Source organism: Electrophorus electricus, chromosome 10 (assembly GCF_041902795.1).
Source record: "Electrophorus electricus isolate QZ-2024a chromosome 10, ASM4190279v1, whole genome shotgun sequence".
NCBI lineage: Eukaryota > Metazoa > Chordata > Actinopteri > Gymnotiformes > Gymnotidae > Electrophorus > Electrophorus electricus.
This window is the reverse complement of record NC_137506.1, coordinates 25,921,489-25,937,846: the sequence shown is the minus strand read 5'-3', so window position 1 is coordinate 25,937,846 and position 16,358 is coordinate 25,921,489. Positions and strand designations below refer to the sequence as shown.

General features: G+C 41.7%; 2 protein-coding genes across 3 annotated transcripts in view; one reads left to right on the top strand and one right to left on the bottom strand.

Moving 5' to 3' along the window:
* Positions 1-13,006, top strand: part of dync1h1 (dynein, cytoplasmic 1, heavy chain 1) — a 30,588-nt gene extending 17,582 nt beyond the window's left edge. The window contains exons 46-78 of one of the 2 annotated variants that reach the window (XM_035532921.2): positions 140-301; positions 393-607; positions 800-1,004; positions 1,150-1,323; positions 1,427-1,546; positions 1,634-1,754; positions 2,629-2,824; positions 3,222-3,339; positions 3,582-3,797; positions 4,072-4,284; positions 4,392-4,519; positions 4,731-4,884; positions 5,018-5,164; positions 5,278-5,428; positions 5,611-5,864; positions 6,071-6,205; positions 6,327-6,421; positions 6,576-6,750; positions 6,863-6,938; positions 7,020-7,180; positions 7,354-7,465; positions 7,554-7,614; positions 7,763-7,886; positions 8,195-8,308; positions 8,446-8,616; positions 8,860-9,077; positions 9,182-9,285; positions 10,190-10,398; positions 11,263-11,416; positions 11,546-11,688; positions 12,071-12,239; positions 12,364-12,488; positions 12,603-13,006. In XM_035532921.2, coding sequence (XP_035388814.1) covers positions 140-301; positions 393-607; positions 800-1,004; positions 1,150-1,323; positions 1,427-1,546; positions 1,634-1,754; positions 2,629-2,824; positions 3,222-3,339; positions 3,582-3,797; positions 4,072-4,284; positions 4,392-4,519; positions 4,731-4,884; positions 5,018-5,164; positions 5,278-5,428; positions 5,611-5,864; positions 6,071-6,205; positions 6,327-6,421; positions 6,576-6,750; positions 6,863-6,938; positions 7,020-7,180; positions 7,354-7,465; positions 7,554-7,614; positions 7,763-7,886; positions 8,195-8,308; positions 8,446-8,616; positions 8,860-9,077; positions 9,182-9,285; positions 10,190-10,398; positions 11,263-11,416; positions 11,546-11,688; positions 12,071-12,239; positions 12,364-12,488; positions 12,603-12,731 — 5,049 coding nt within the window. In that variant the 3' untranslated portion in view covers positions 12,732-13,006. Of the gene's footprint in view, positions 1-139; positions 302-392; positions 608-799; positions 1,005-1,149; positions 1,324-1,426; positions 1,547-1,633; positions 1,755-2,117; positions 2,314-2,628; positions 2,825-3,221; positions 3,340-3,581; positions 3,798-4,071; positions 4,285-4,391; positions 4,520-4,730; positions 4,885-5,017; positions 5,165-5,277; positions 5,429-5,610; positions 5,865-6,070; positions 6,206-6,326; positions 6,422-6,575; positions 6,751-6,862; positions 6,939-7,019; positions 7,181-7,353; positions 7,466-7,553; positions 7,615-7,762; positions 7,887-8,194; positions 8,309-8,445; positions 8,617-8,859; positions 9,078-9,181; positions 9,286-10,189; positions 10,399-11,262; positions 11,417-11,545; positions 11,689-12,070; positions 12,240-12,363; positions 12,489-12,602 lie in introns of both variants that reach the window. The other variant, XM_035532920.2, reaches the window with a different exon arrangement.
* A 599-nt stretch (positions 13,007-13,605) lies between these two features.
* On the bottom strand, positions 13,606-16,213 carry LOC145659326 (uncharacterized). Its single transcript, XM_081721027.1, has 6 exons — positions 16,174-16,213; positions 15,930-15,997; positions 15,726-15,800; positions 15,218-15,289; positions 14,603-15,097; positions 13,606-14,217 (listed from the first exon to the last, which is right to left on the bottom strand). The coding sequence occupies exons 1-6, from the start codon at positions 16,211-16,213 to the stop codon at positions 14,212-14,214; spliced, it is 756 nt and encodes a 251-aa protein (XP_081577153.1). The 3' UTR covers positions 13,606-14,211.
* Positions 16,214-16,358: the final 145 nt, after the last annotated feature.

Below are 16,358 nucleotides of genomic sequence, written 5' to 3'. Positions count from 1 at the left end.
CAAGATAAACTATATTCATTCTCCATTACACCCAAGTTATGCTGCTCTAAAAATGTTTTCAGAGATGACTGTTAAAACACTTAGTCACCAAATCTTTCTTTCTTTTGAGAGTTTTATAGCTATGACCGTGCTTCTACAGGTGCACAGGAAGTACACGGGTGAAGACTTTGACGAGGATCTGAGAACTGTTCTTCGTCGATCTGGATGCAAAAATGAGAAGATTGCGTTCATCATGGATGAGTCAAATGTGCTGGATTCTGGATTCCTGGAGCGCATGAACACACTGCTAGCAAACGGAGAGGTGAGGCTCAGAACAAGTGATTGGGAAGGGCACAAACAATTGTTCTTTTCTTAATATATAATAAATAAATAAATATCTTGCTCTTGTGTAGGTTCCTGGACTGTTTGAGGGTGATGAATATGCAACATTGATGACCCAGTGTAAGGAGGGGGCTCAGAAAGAGGGCCTGATGCTTGACACTCACGAGGAGCTGTACAAGTGGTTCACCAGTCAGGTGATCAGGAACCTTCATGTGGTCTTCACCATGAATCCCTCATCAGAGGGCCTGAAGGACCGTGCTGCTACTTCCCCTGCTCTGTTTAACAGGTTCCTCCTTTTGGAATTTTCATTGCATTGTTTGAACTGAAGAGCATTGTGCTGTTAAGAATTTCTGCAAGCAAATATTCTGAAACAATCTTTTCAACTTATTGTCTTAAAGAAACTATGGTGCTTACATGCTCAAAGTACAATAAATCCTGCTTTTCATGTAATATTGACCAGAGTACTGCCTTTCTATAGATGTGTGCTGAACTGGTTTGGAGACTGGTCTACTGAAGCCCTCTATCAAGTGGGCAAAGAGTTCACCAGCAAAATGGACCTGGAGAAGCCCAATTACAAAGTGCCTGACTACATGCCTATCGTGTATGACAAGCTGCCCCAACCCCCAACCCATCGTGAGGCTATTGTTAATGGCTGTGTGTTTGTTCACCAAACCCTGCATCAGGTTTGAACTGAAGGAGTCCTTGCTTATTTATTTGTGTGTTTGTGTGTGTGTGTGGTGTTTTTCATGAAGGTGTGGAGTGTGCAGATTATTTGTCTTTTGTAGTGCTTTGTAGATTTTGGTTATATTTTTCTCCCTGCTACACTAGGCAAACAACCGTCTGGCAAAGCGTGGGGGCCGCACCATGGCCATCACCCCACGTCACTACCTGGATTTCATCAACCACTATGCCAACCTGTTCAACGAGAAACGCAGTGAACTTGAGGAGCAGCAGATGCACCTCAATGTGGGCCTGCGCAAGATCAAAGAGACTGTGGACCAGGTAACCTAGCACGCAGTGCTCACTGCGCTCAGAATTAAATCAGGAGATCCTGTACGCACAGCTTTTGTTTTGAGGACATCATGCTTTTGGGGTGTTTTTTTAGGTTGAGGAACTGCGCAGGGATCTAAGGATTAAGAGTCAAGAACTGGAGGTGAAGAATGCAGCAGCTAATGATAAGCTGAAGAAGATGGTCAAAGACCAGCAGGAGGCTGAAAAGAAGAAGGCAAGATGGTCCACTTAGCAGATTGTTGGCTTCGTTGTTGAGTTGAGTACAGGACTTTAACCTGCTGGTGGTCATTTTGATTGTCAGGTTATGAGTCAGGAGATCCAAGAAGCGGTCTACAAGCAACAGGAAGTCATCAAAGACAAGCAACTGAGAGTGAAGCAAGATTTGGACCAAGTGGAGCCCGCTGTCATTGAGGCTCAGAATGGTATGGCTGACGGCTGACCCTTTTCATTTTATCTAAAAAAAATAAATAAATCTGTTTTTGTAAAAATCAAGGTTTTACAAGGCAAATCAACCAGTTATCTTGAATGATATCGTGCTCTTTCTCCTTGCAGCTGTAATCTTTTGCCTTAAGATTTCCTCTATATGCTATGCAATTTAATGTTTCCTTTTGTAGGACTTCCCCTCTGTTTACACAAGGATGCTTTTCTCCTCTTTGCGGTAGTGGTGTTTAGTGTGTCCACTGTTGCCTATGCTAACACTCGTGCTCCTTCTTTTTCACTGTTTCTTTACTTCTCTGCATTCTGTCACTCTACTGCATCCCCTTCTTCCTGGGTGATCATTTTAGCCGTTAAGTCCATTAAGAAGCAGCACTTGGTGGAGGTGCGGTCCATGGCCAACCCGCCGGCGGCGGTGAAGCTGGCTCTGGAGTCCATCTGCCTGCTTCTGGGCGAGAGCACTACAGACTGGAAGCAGATCCGTTCCATCATAATGCGCGAGAACTTCATCCCCACTATCGTTAACTTTTCTGCTGAAGAGATCAGGTGACTGCGGCGTGTGGCGTGGAGCTACAGTTTGTAGTGTTTGAGAGGGGTGCTTGTTGGGTGGCACCTTGACACCTTTGCACATGCCCAAAACTTTAGGATCGATTTAGTTTCAGGCTGCTAGAAGGTCTAAATGACACATACTGTAGTCTTAATTTAAGATCAAAGTAGGATCTTAACATAGCCCCCTCTCTTCTACACTACCACTGTTCTGCTCTCGCCACTTACATCCATCAGTCCCGCATGGTTCTAAATCCTGCCTCCCCTCTCTTCACCCCCTCTCCCTCCATTCCCTTGCCTCCATTCCCTCCCCAGCCGTCAGCTCTATAAAGAAGCAGCATCTTGTTGAAGTGCGTGCCATGGCCAACCCACCTGCCGCTGTTAAACTGGCACTAGAGTCTATCTGCCTCTTGCTGGGGGAGGAGACTAATGACTGGAAAAAGATCAGACAAGTTATTATCAGAGACAATTTCATCTCCAGCATAGTCAACTTTGTCTCTGAGGACATGAGGTATTTTTTCTATTCATATTTAGATTTGCTATGTATTATCGACAATTGCAGCACTCGGTGTTGCCTTGACCAATATTTTGGTCTGGCAGCGCACAATCTTTCTACATCCAGGCAGCCATATTTGTGATCGTCATAATGGGATTGGCTAATTATATGCTATAAGAATGAAAAACAATTAGTCTTTTTAAATGCCATAGTTGGTTTCAGAAATCAGTATATGTCTCGCGTAAGATGCATCAAGTTAATTGTAAATGTCAAATACTGGTAAGTCTTTAACACTTCCCCCACCCATTCTTTCCTACTTGCAACCCTGAACATACTATTCATTTGTTCCATCAATATTTAATCCAAATATTGTAACCTACATTGTAATAACTAAGCGTTTATTGGTATGTAGTGATGCCATCCGTGAGAAAATGAGGAAGAACTACATGTCCAACCCCAGTTATAACTACGAGCAGGTGAACAGGGCCTCGCTGGCCTGTGGGCCAATGGTCAAGTGGGCCATTGCACAGGTCAGTGTCTACAACCCAGGACAGTGCCTCTTCTGTTTCAGCAGCCAAAACCATTGCTGCGTAGCAGGTTAAATTTGTTACATTTTAAACAGTCAAGCAACTAATAGTGAAATAATCTCCTAAAATATTTACATAAATTAGTAGGTCTTTTCAAGTGTGGTATACAATTGTGTAAATCTGTGTATGTAAATGGATTTTTGTAGTTTTGAAAATTCATAGTTTGTCATTTGTACTTTGTACAGCTGAACTATGCGGACATGCTAAAGCGAGTGGAGCCTCTGAGAAATGAGCTGCAGAAGCTGGAAGATGATGCCAAGGACAACAAGACCAAGGCTGAGGAGGTGGAGCAGATGATCCGCGACCTGGAGGCCAGCATTGCCCGCTACAAGGAGGAGTACGCTGTGCTCATCTCCGAGGCTCAAGCAATCAAGGCCGACCTGGCTGCTGTCGAGGCAAAGGTGTGCTGTTTTCCCACTCATCGTTTCACTGTGTTTTGTTTGCATAACTTGGTGGTTTAGCTGAACCCTTTTTATAGGGTTGTTGTCAGTGCTGTATCTTGAGATGCATGCTGAAGTCACCATATTCACATGATTTGGTACCAAGATTGCTCTGCTGTTTTTTGGTAATATGGTGTTAACTATCCCATATTCAGCGAAAGGCCTGAGAAATTTGTACCTAGCTCTTGTTACCTCCCTTAACTCTCTCGTCTCTGCACACCTTGTGCGATTGCAGGTGAACCGCAGCACAGCCCTGCTGAAGAGCTTGTCTGCTGAGCGAGAGCGCTGGGAAAAGACCAGTGAGACCTTCAAGAACCAGATGTCTACTATTGCCGGTGACTGCCTCCTCTCGGCTGCCTTTATCGCCTATGCTGGCTACTTTGACCAGCAGATGAGACAGAACCTTTTCACCACCTGGTCCCACCACCTCCAACAGGCCAACATTCAGGTACCACACCCAAGTTCATCAGCCTTTGCAGTTTCTTTGCATGTATTCATTAACTGGTGAGACATTCTGGGGAAGCACCTGTAAGAACTTGATGCTGTGTCCTCCAGTTCCGTACAGACATAGCAAGAACGGAGTACTTGTCCAATGCTGATGAGAGACTACGCTGGCAGGCCAACTCTCTGCCTGCTGATGACCTCTGCACCGAGAACGCCATCATGCTAAAGAGGTTTAACAGGTCGGTAGCAGACAATGGAGCTGAACACACTACGTCTAGTCAAGATTCATTATATTAAGGAATTCCCCCAACATAAACAAAAAAACAAAACACAAGAATGTTAGTTTTCCACCCCCCCCCCCAATTTAATTAATTAATTAATTAATTAATTAATTGAGCAATTAATTAACATTTATTTATTTATTTATTTATTTATTTATTTTAAATCTAGGTATCCATTGATCATTGATCCCTCTGGCCAGGCCACAGAATTCATAATGAATGAGTATAAAGATCGCAAGATCACCCGCACTAGCTTCCTGGATGATGCATTCAGGAAGAACTTGGAAAGTGCGCTGAGATTTGGTAATCCGTTACTGGTGCAGGTATGATCGCAATCTGCAAGATTTTACATACAGATTTAAAGTGAGAAATTTTATAGGTCACATGCTATAGAATAAGTGTGAATAAGTCAAATGGAAATTGAACATAGATTTGCTTTTTCCTTACATCTCTTAGGATGTGGAGAGCTACGACCCAATCCTGAACCCTGTGCTCAACAGAGAAGTGCGGCGAACCGGTGGACGTGTCCTTATTACCCTCGGAGACCAGGACATTGACTTGTCACCTTCATTTGTCATCTTCCTGTCCACACGAGACCCAACGGCAAGTGCATCTTCATCTCCACTGTTTCTTTCCATCTTAAGTACTCTGTACCAATATCAAACATGTACCACTGAGACAAGGATTTTTAAACCTTGTGCGTACTGGCCCAACAGGTGGAGTTTCCGCCAGACCTGTGCTCACGTGTGACTTTCGTGAACTTTACTGTTACCCGAAGCAGCCTACAGAGTCAGTGCCTCAATGAGGTGCTGAAGGCTGAGCGGCCAGATGTGGATGAGAAGCGCTCGGACCTTCTGAAACTACAGGGTAAACACCATGGCTCGCTCTTTTGTTTGTTTTTGTTTGTGTTTGTTTGTTTTTGTTTATATATATATATATATATATATATATATATATATATATATATATATATATATATATATATATATATATATATATATATATATATATATATAAATATAAATATAAATTTTTTTTTTATCTCTTAGGTGAGTTCCAGCTACGTTTGCGTCAGTTGGAGAAGTCCCTCCTGCAGGCCCTAAATGAGGTTAAAGGTCGCATCCTGGATGATGATACCATCATCACCACGCTGGAGAACCTGAAGAAGGAGGCAGCAGAGGTGACGAGGAAAGTGGAGGAGACGGACATCGTCATGCAGGAAGTGGAAACTGTGTCACAGCAATATCTGTCACTATCCACTGCCTGCAGCAGCATCTACTTCACCATGGAGGCCCTCAACCAGGTCTGCAAGTTGTCTGCAAAGCCTTCATTTAGCAGATTGTAATGTTAGTTATCGAGGTCTGGTGGATTTATATAGGAAGTAGTATCTTTTGTCAAAGTTCTTGAATGTTATAGAAGGAATTTCCTGTTTAAATTCAGTTTTGTTAATCATTTAAAAGTGTTAGCAAAACTTATTTTATGTAATACTCCTTTCTCTTCGCTATTCAGATGCACTTCTTGTACCAGTACTCTCTGCACTTCTTCCTGGACATCTATCACACAGTGCTGTACGAGAACGCCGGCCTGAAGAGCGTGAGTGACCACACACAGCGTCTGTCCCTTATCACCAAAGATTTGTTCCAGGTAAGACCCTGCTCAGGTTTAATAGTAAGACATAAGTAAACTCTAGGCCAAGTCATCTATGATGGCTGACCTACAAACAGAAAATGTGAAATGTGATTTTATACTTGTTGCCTTTCCCCAGGTTGCCTTTAACAGAGTTGCTCAAGGTATGCTCCACCAGGATCACATCACCTTTGCCATGCTATTAGCCAGGATCAACCTGAAAGGCATGACCAGGTAATTACAGTACATAGCAGTGTGTAGGACAGCATGTCTGAGTGCAGACATTTACCTTTAATTGTCTTTACAGTAGTAACCAGTATTAAGTGTTGAAGCATTCAGGCCTGCTTTCTACTGACTTCCTGCTCCCTGTGCTCTTTGCCTTTTCCAGTGAACCATCCTATGACTCTGAGTTCCAGCACTTCCTGCGTGGTAAGGAGATCGTTCTGACGGGCATGGCTGTACCCAAAGTGAAGGGCCTTAGCACAGAGCAGAGCGAGGCCATGGTGCGCCTCAGTCGCCTGCCTGCCTTCAAAGACCTGGTAGCCAAAGTGCAGGCAGACGAGGTGAGGCAGACTGGTGACTAGTGGATAAAATATTACCTCAAATGCATATGTTAAGAATGCATCAGGTCTTGTGGTCAGGATGGGTCAGGTCAAAGTTGTTTGTATGTTCCAGGAGTTCTTCATGTGGCTTGAGAGCAGTTCTCCTGAGCTTTCCGTGCCTTACCTGTGGACGGAAGAAAAGACAAGCAGTGAGTTGTAGTCTGATATATTTTTAACTTGGTTTCAGGTAAACTTGCGGCAAATTGTCACCTTTTTATGTCCATCCTTAGCTTCCATCGGCCAGGCTGTGCACCAACTGCTGATCATCCAGGCATTCCGACCGGATCGCCTGTTGGCCATGTCATCCATCTTTGTGTCCAAGGTCTTGGGAGAAAACTTCATGTCTATTATTGAACAGCCACTGGATCTTGCCAACATTGTAGACAATGAGGTAGAGATGGGCTTAAATTGATGCTTTCATGTTGACCTCCTAAATTTCTTCAGTCTCTTTCTTTGTATCTTTTTAGAGTTTAAAATATGATTTCTTTGTGGTTAATCCCCAAATTTCTTGATTTAAAGCAGTTGTATATTCTGTAACTTGTATTTGCTGAAACCATTTTCCAGGTGAAGCCAGGAACACCAGTGCTGATGTGCTCTGTGCCTGGCTATGATGCCAGTGGACTGGTGCGAGACCTCGCTGCTGAACAGAACAAACATATCACCTCCATCTCTATTGGTAAGTCAGCTCATTAACCTCTCCCCTTAAGAAAATGGTCTCAGGAAATTGTGATCAATTACTGATTGTCCCCCATTTTTCACCACAGGTTCCGCTGAGGGCTTCAACAAGGCAGACCGAGACATTAACACAGCAGTGAAGTCTGGCAGGTGTGTAAACTCCATTGAAAGTCTATAACCCTTTTTTTGTCCCAAGTGTTGGGATTTTAGGATCTCTGTACAGTGATGCAAATCCATGCAATTTTACAATCCGTGTGCTTGCTTCCTCAAAGCTTGTGTTTTTTGCATTGATTCCTAGGTGGGTGATGTTGGAGAATGTGCACCTGGCTCCTGGTTGGCTAATGCAGCTGGAGAAGAAGCTTCATTCCATGCAGCCTCATGCCAGCTTCCGACTTTTCCTCACCATGGAGATAAACCCCAAGGTCAGTTTGCATGTCTGCATTTGCCTGTATTTCTTTTTGTATGACCCATTCAATACTACCATTTTATAGGCAAAGTAAACTTGATAGTCTGATATACCAAAATGCAAACACAGCATAATATAAAGATACCATTATCAGCCCTTTTTTTGTGTTTGTTTTTTTTTTGCAGTCTTGATTGTGGTTTTACTTATGTGTTCTCCAGCTATGCTCTTGATGTAAGCTATTAGCTGGTTTTCAAGTCTTCTGTTTCTTGCTGATCTGTTAAGTTCTAAGGCCCTTTTTTCAGTTTCTTCCTTTGTTATACACAGGTCCCTGTGAACCTGTTACGTGCTGGTCGTATCTTTGTCTTTGAGCCACCCCCTGGTGTGAAGGCCAACATGCTAAGGACTTTTAGCAGCATACCAGTGGCTCGCATGTGCAAGGTGTGACGACCAACAAAATGCCTAATTTAACTACAGCATCTTAAACTCCCCACCCCTGTCTGCTATCTATTGTTTTAATTTATTACCAATACATTTGGTAGAACTGACTTGCTGAGCATGGGTTTGCATCCTTGCAGGCTCCAAACGAGCGTGCCCGCCTATACTTCCTCCTGGCCTGGTTCCACGCTGTCATCCAGGAGCGTCTACGCTATGCACCGCTTGGCTGGTCCAAGAAATATGAGTTTGGGGAGTCTGACCTGCGTTCGGCCTGTGACACTGTGGACACCTGGCTAGATGACACTGCTAAGGTCTAAAACTGAAATGTCAAGTTCCTTTTGAAAGTGATGAATGAGCTTATGAGACAGATCAGATCTCAACTGGAATTGGTTAAATATAAGAAATGAATTGAACATGCATCCAAGCAACATTACACCATATGGTTGGGGAAAATATGATTAAGTCCAAAATAAATATTAAAACTGAATATTTTTATATATTTCTTTTTATAATCCCACAGTTATTTTAGCCTTGTTCATTATTTCTCTTCACAGGGTCGGCAGAACATTTCTCCTGACAAGATTCCATGGGCAGCACTGAAAACCCTCATGGCTCAGTCCATTTACGGTGGCCGCATCGACAATGAGTTTGACCAGCGGCTCCTTAACACCTTCCTGGAGCGCATCTTCACTACAGGCAGCTTTGACAGCGAGTTCAAGCTGGCGCTCAAAGTGGATGGACACAAGGACATAAAAATGCCAGATGGCATTCGGTCAGTGCAAAATAAGAAACTTTTAAAGGGAGTAAGACTCATTAATGCCATAGTGTTCTCTTTCGAACCTGTATTGATGAATGTTGCTGATCGTTGTTTTGTAGACGTGAGGAGTTTATTCACTGGGTGGAGATGCTCCCTGACACTCAGACTCCATCTTGGCTGGGGTTACCTAGCAATGCTGAAAGGGTTCTCCTCACCACTCAGGGTATGGCCAGCCACCCCTGTCCATTGTGCGCCCATCATTTGGTGGATTCCGCCCCACCCTTTCCAGTTGCTATGGAGCCATAATTTTACCTCGTCTCATCTATTAATATGACTCTCTCCTCTTCTTCAAAGTGCTGTGTTCTGTCTATCTCTCTCCTCTAACACATTCTGTCAGTTTCCACAGGCTTTTAACCAGATCAAACGACACTTTAAATGGCATTCATTTCCTCTGTCTGCCCTGGGCTGAATACACCCTCTCCAATGTGAATGGTCTGACGGCCCATGCTGTTTTACCACCCCGTTACAACCTTGTTTTTAATCATCTCGATATATGAACAGCATAGGTTCAGATGTAGCCAGTTTCTTTAGCAGATGGGCTATAATTAAAATGGGGAGTGAAGCCACTCCATGTGCTGACCTTACCCATGGGAGTGGGTGTGTCCTGTTGAGGGCAAGGGTGTGCCCTCACCCTCCAGCAGCTGTATTTCACTGCCATCATGTTACCTCACGCAATCTTCCAAACTTTGGTTTAATAGCTTTTTGCATGGTTTTGTTTGCTTTTGTTGATTTTTGGTTTGAAAGTTAGCCATCCAATTTGCATTACCTCCTTGAAGTATGTGAGATTCAGTGTCTCATTTGCCTGGCTGCATGCAAGTAGTGTCCCCATGTTCTCTCTTTTTTTTTTTTTGTGTGTGTGTTCTTATTTTGGTTGTTTTAGTTTCGCCCCTACAGATTTCATTTTGACATTTTAAACCCTCAACATTGAGTTGGAGAGAATGCAAGTGCTCCAAGTTTGTCCACCATTAATTTCTTCTCCCTCCCATTTCTCCCATTTCCTGTGGGCTGCCCTCCACCCCCTTACTGTTCACCTCCACTGCTCCCGGCCATGATCCTGCCTCCCGCAGGCACTGACATGATGGGTAAGCTGTTGAAAATGCAGATGCTGGAGGATGAGGACGACCTGGCCTATGAGACAGAGAAGAAGCAGCGAACACCGTCCTCCTCGGACGCCCAGCCAGCATGGATGAGGACCCTGCACACGACAGCCTGCAACTGGCTTCAGCTTATTCCACTCTCTGTCAGCCTCCTGAAACGCACTGTGGAAAACATCAAGGTAAGGGATGGAACACATTTGTTGATCTCACACAGAAGCCTTATTAAATATTATTTATGTATTCTTTTACAGCTTCTGTAATTAAACCATGCACTGTTTGTTTTTTTTTTTTTGTTGTTGTTTTTGTTTTTTGTTTTTTTTTTTGTTTTTGTTGCGTTTCTCCCCCCCCCCCCCCCCCAATTGATGCCAATGGTAGTAATTGGGAATAATGGATATAGTGCCAGTTACATTTTTAACAATAATTGATTATAATTCTAAAGCTGGTACAGTCTTACTTGTTACTGACACTGTTAAATTCTGGTCAATAGTGATAAACTAAATGTACCAAATATGTGAGATGACATCTGTCAGGTTTTTAATTTGCACTTGTGTTGAAGAAAATAATTCATTCACAGATATATGGATAAAGGAGACATGGATTTGACATGACCATTAGAAACTGCCTGCCAGTTGAATCCAGTCCTCATTTAAATTGTGCAGTTGAACAGAGTCAGGCTTTCTAGTCTTTTGTAGCTGCAGATTCAATTGTCCTAAATTATCTAACCAGTTAACTTTCAGAGAATTGCTAATACTGTTGACAAATGTTTGTCAAATACTTTGATCTGATGAAGCCTTTTGATCACTACTTCATTAAGTTTTGCTGATGAGTTTGAAATTCCATGAATTTAAGTAATTTAAGACAAAATATGTAATCACACTTAAGACTACAATTAGTTTAACATGTTGTCGTTCGTCCGTACCCCCGCCTCAATTCAGGTCCAATAAAAGGAAGCTTTTGAACATCGTTCAATTTGATTCCCCTAGATAAGATGAATGATGGATTGTTTGGCACAATGTTATTTTGATTGCTGCTTGTGTTTGTAGGATCCTCTGTTCCGTTTCTTCGAGCGAGAGGTAAAGATGGGTGCTCGTATGTTGCAAGATGTGCGTCAGGACCTCACTGATGTTGTGCAAGTGTGCGAGGGCAAGAAGAAGCAAACCAACGTCCTGCGAACATTGATCAATGACCTTGTCAAAGGTCGGTCACAACTGTTTCAGATTAACTGAATTAATGTTTTGGTTGAATTTAATCTAATAAATTATGGAAGCAGAAATTGAGTTTCCCAATGGTATGACTAAATTTCACCTTAATCTGTTTTTCTCACAGGCATCCTGCCCCGGAGTTGGTGCCGTTACACTGTCCCCATCTCCATTACTGTGATCCAGTGGGTGGCTGACTTCAGTGAACGCATCAAGCAACTTCAGCAGATCTCACAGGCAGCTGCCAGTGGAGGTGCCAAAGAGCTGAAGGTAAATTCTTTAAAGACTGAGTGATACAATTCTGTATCCATGAGCAACATGTAATCCTAAAGTACTGGTACTTTCTCTCTACCCACCTCTGCTGTTATTGCAGTAATCTGAAGTCACTTTCAGAATGGACCTTTTTAAATCCAGTTATCTGGAAATTCATAAATTAATCCTTATCTGAAATATACTTCAGGAAGCTAATTTTATTTATATTTAACTTTTGTCTACTTGCTTTGATATTCCACGTCAAACTTTCAATGGGATGTGTTCATACAACCTGAATTGAACTTGTAAACACAGTGTACAGCCACTGGCACAAGTTGATGATGATGATGATGATGATGATGATGATGATGATGATGATGATGATTTTATCATTATCTAGAATATCCACGTGAACCTGGGCAGTCTGTTTGTTCCGGAAGCCTACATCACAGCCACCCGTCAATATGTGGCACAGGCCAACAGCTGGTCCCTAGAAGAGCTGGGTCTTGAGGTCAACGTCACCTCTGCACAGGGGGCAGCGCTGGATGCCTGCAGCTTTGGCATTAAGGGTGGGCAATGGCTGGAAATGTATACTAGTTTGGATTATTATTGGGTTCAATTGTGACATTATAATTCCAACTAAGTTACAACATGATTTGAGCTTGTAGTGGCTCATCGTGTTCTCTCCAATAGGTCTGAAGTTGCAGGGAGCCACGTGTACCAACAACAAGCTCTCCCTGTCCACTTCCATCTCCACTGAGCTGCCACTCACACATCTGCGCTGGGTGAAGCAGAGCAGCGCAGAAAGGAGGAATATGGTCAGTCAGCACTCAGCTATTCCAGTGATGTATGCTGTAAAGCGAAAAGTTAGTGTGTTCTAGCTGTGTCAGTTATATGACTCACTTTGGCTTTTTTCCCCACTTCATTTCCAGGTGACCCTACCAGTGTATCTAAACTTCACTCGCACGGATCTGATCTTCACGGTGGACTTTGACATCGCTACCAAGGAAGACCCTCACAATTTCTATGAACGTGGCGTGGCCATCCTCTGCACAGAGTAGATGATTGCTAAGCATTTGTTAAACATTAATCATTACTAATGGTCACCTATCAGTGTGATTTGTCCTAGCTTGGAAGATAACCCAGTACTTTTGAAAGTGTAATCATACATTATAAATGTAACTTTTTTCCAATAGGGAGATTAAAAAGTTAAGTTGTTGGATGGATTGTGCACTGTGAGGTTTAAGATCTGATCAGACTTTTAAAAGAATGAAATTGTATGTGTTTTAAGATGGAACATTGAATGTTGAATAAAGTTTTGCATGTTACAGTTTCAGATGATGCTTCTTTCTTTCCATGATTTAAAGTAATGCATGCAACAATCCTAACTGGAACTACTAAATTCTTAAACTTATGGCCTGAATGTTCAAAATTAAAGTATTAATGTGACTATATAAGCTGTCATTTAACTTTGTTTGGGTCCATAATTTTCCAATTTAAATTATAAAATTGGACTGTCATACCTCAAACGGGTTACTGTGACTAATACCTTATACTAACATACCAAAGGGACTCTAAAGAGGCTGCCACCTTACAACTCAAATCACTAGCTGTAAAACAATGGTATGTTGACTAACAGGACTTCATCTGTCATTAAGTTCAATCTTAATAAGCATAAAAAGATATTTGTTGGGTGAGTATACTGTATATAATTTAATTTGAAAGTACCAGAAAGACTTAAGTGTAGAAAGTAGTCTTAAAATACCACCAAGTCAACCTCTACTGTATCTTAGGTTTATAGGTTTTTGGAGTTGCAGATGTGGAATTTTACCCCTTAAATTAGAAGACAGACTGCTAATCTTAGACTTCTGATTTGGAATAGGAGAACATGAGTGTAATGGAAAACCCCAATAATTTGTAAACTTCAGTATTAAACACATTTTATGCAGAAATATGAAAAACATTTTGCTACAAAATGGGACCACATACTTATTTTGTGAGGAAGCAAAACAAAAAGAACATAACCACATGCTGTTTCTTATGCAGGAAAAATTAGCAGTGAAAATCAGACCCTGGAAGTTCTGTTTTCATAAAGGTCTCGTAGGGAACAAAACACGTGGCAGTTTTATGTGGTTAGTCAAGTGCACTTATTTTACAATTCATTATAAATGTCATTTCTTTCAAAGAAAAGCTCATTTTTCCTCAATGTTTTCCTCAAACTTTAATTCAATTCAACATTCAGCCATCCTAGACTCCCCTGCACTGCACATTTTAGTGCTTGCCCTGATATAATGCTCGTTTTAAATTCACATAGTGCTGGTATTTAGCTGATGAGTTGGGTCATTTGAAAGCAGGGAGAAAACAAACATACTCTAGAAAAGATGACCCCAAATAATCCCAGGAAGCATATCTTACAAGTAAAGGACCCCACTGCAGTCTTCAGTGCCAGCATACAATAATTGTGACATTGGTGAACTTGCAAAAATGTGATTCTTTTCAGGCGCCACCGAGTGCTGAATTAAAGGTCCAGAGTGAAACACTTCATCCCTAAGAAGAGAAACAAACTGCAATAAATATTAAATGTTTATATATGGTAAATTAATAATATGCCTTCATCCTTATTAAAATCACACCATTTCTACCAGGACACTGGCACAGACTAACATTTGATGCATGTACTGACTTGGAAAGATGGTTTAAACCCTTTCCTATTTATGGGTTTTATAATATCAGGAACACTACAATGGGTTGTATTTCATGTCAAAAAGCATGAGTACCACATTGCATCATGCACCTTAATGGCATGCCAATTGGAGTAATCTGCTGATTCATCCTTCATATGCAATGAGTCACCAGTCACATGGCTTCTCTGTGCTGCAGATTTTCTTCTGATAAAGCACATTCTTCAGCTTATAGACCACTGCACACTCACCTCTGGGGAAAATGTCTCAGTCTCCATTTCAGCAATGCATTGCTTCTTTCTGCGTGTGGATTCCTCAGATTCACCCAATGGGCAAAATAACTTCCTTTTTGAAAGTATACCAGGGTGGATTGGGTTCTTGAGTAAGTCATCCGTAAGTTGAAAAGAAGTCTCTATACCAAATGGAGTTGCAGTGGAATGGATGGGGGATTTTGTGTTCTCAGAAATCTCAGCATTGGAAAATTTTATTGCCCTACAAGGGCAAGAGTCCCTCTGGTTAACTGTTTTCAGCTCTGAGTCACTTGATGACCTCATCTGGACATCTGAGAGATGTACTGCTATGCCATCTCTTGGCCCCACCCTCATAACCTCCTTGTGTAGAGGTGGAAGATTGGGGGCTACTCTACGGCTCCTCCCCTTCATTTTGAAGCCTCCGTGTTTCTGTCGTTTTGAAGCATCAGCAGAAGAAGCAGAGTCTTCTGAGCTTCCATCATAAGGGTCCAAAGGCTGAAACAAGTGGCAAACAAGTACATGTTTCTCATTATAGAGCCAAAGGTGATTCAGGCATGCGTGTTTAAGAGAATGTGCTAAGAAGGCTTATCTGATTCATGCTCCAATCCTACTTACATGTTGGCAGTACCGCCCAAATGACTTTTGTGGTAAAATAGGCCTCTTATGACCAGTTTGAACCTGGAAAGACTAACAAGACAGCACACAGTCATGCACTTAGCTTCAAAGGTTATAATCTTGCAGGTGAAGGACTTGTTTAACAAAGCAATGTTTTATGCTTTACTTTTCAGCCACATGCACAGCTTTGTTACAACACAGAACAGGAGGTGTACATCTGTGACCCAGCCAGTAGAAAATGTATAAAAAGTGTTCCTCTGGGTGCTGAGTGTACTTTCTTTTTGTCATCACATGACAGTCCTTACCCGGAAGCTACAAAAGTGTGGCGTATAATTTTGGGCTCAGTTCTGTCATTTTTGTTTATATTTATTTATTTATTTTAGATTATGTAAGAATTTGTAGTTTATGAATAAGTATTTCTTCTGAAGAAATGTATTCTTTCTGCAATTTTTAAGAACTGTTAATTGAACGGTCTAATTGCTAAATCCAAGAGTTATTAGTGTAATACCTTGCTGCTGACATCAGACCAACGTGGGCTTGCTTCTGACTCTGAGTCGGAACTTGAATCCACTTTACACATCTCCTGACACAAAACAACATAATCAGTAAGAAAATGATTTCTTACAGTGCTTAATTTAAAACTAAGCTACAAACAGTTTTTCATACTACTGGGATTTCATTTGCATAAACATTTACAAACGTGTAGTCCTACCATATACTTGAATGCCAGTCTATCCACGGTGTCTGGGCCTCTTTGCACAAATCTTTTGTCACAATGACCTATACGTACATTTTAAACAAATTCAAGTATAAAAAGTCTTCGTCTGTAATGTGAAATATCGGTAATTTACAAAACAAATTGACACTTCACTCAATTATGTCTATGTAAGAAACTATATATGTGACATTTAAGTATGGTTTTGAGAAATGCAGCGTGAGTTAATCGTTTATGATACCTGCTGCTGCATGCTGTCGTCGTAACTTTTTAGTTGGCATTCTTGCGCACGCACTGTGTGGACGTCTTTAGGCAAATTAAAGGTAGCGTGATTACTATTGCTATTAAGTTTAACGCAGGCGTACATACTGGTGATTAGGAATTTTAAAAATCACCCCGTTAGTTTTCCAGGAATTAAGAAAGATC

Coding starts and splice junctions, on each gene's coding strand:
- LOC145659326 (XM_081721027.1), bottom strand. CDS start 16,213: ATGCCAACTAAAAAGTTACGACGACAGCATGCAGCAGCAG. Junction 15,801..15,929: donor GACTGGCATTCAAGTATATG/GTAGGACTACAC, acceptor GTTTTGTGTCAG/GAGATGTGTAAAGTGGATTC. Junction 15,098..15,217: donor TTGGGCGGTACTGCCAACAT/GTAAGTAGGATT, acceptor CACTTGTTTCAG/CCTTTGGACCCTTATGATGG.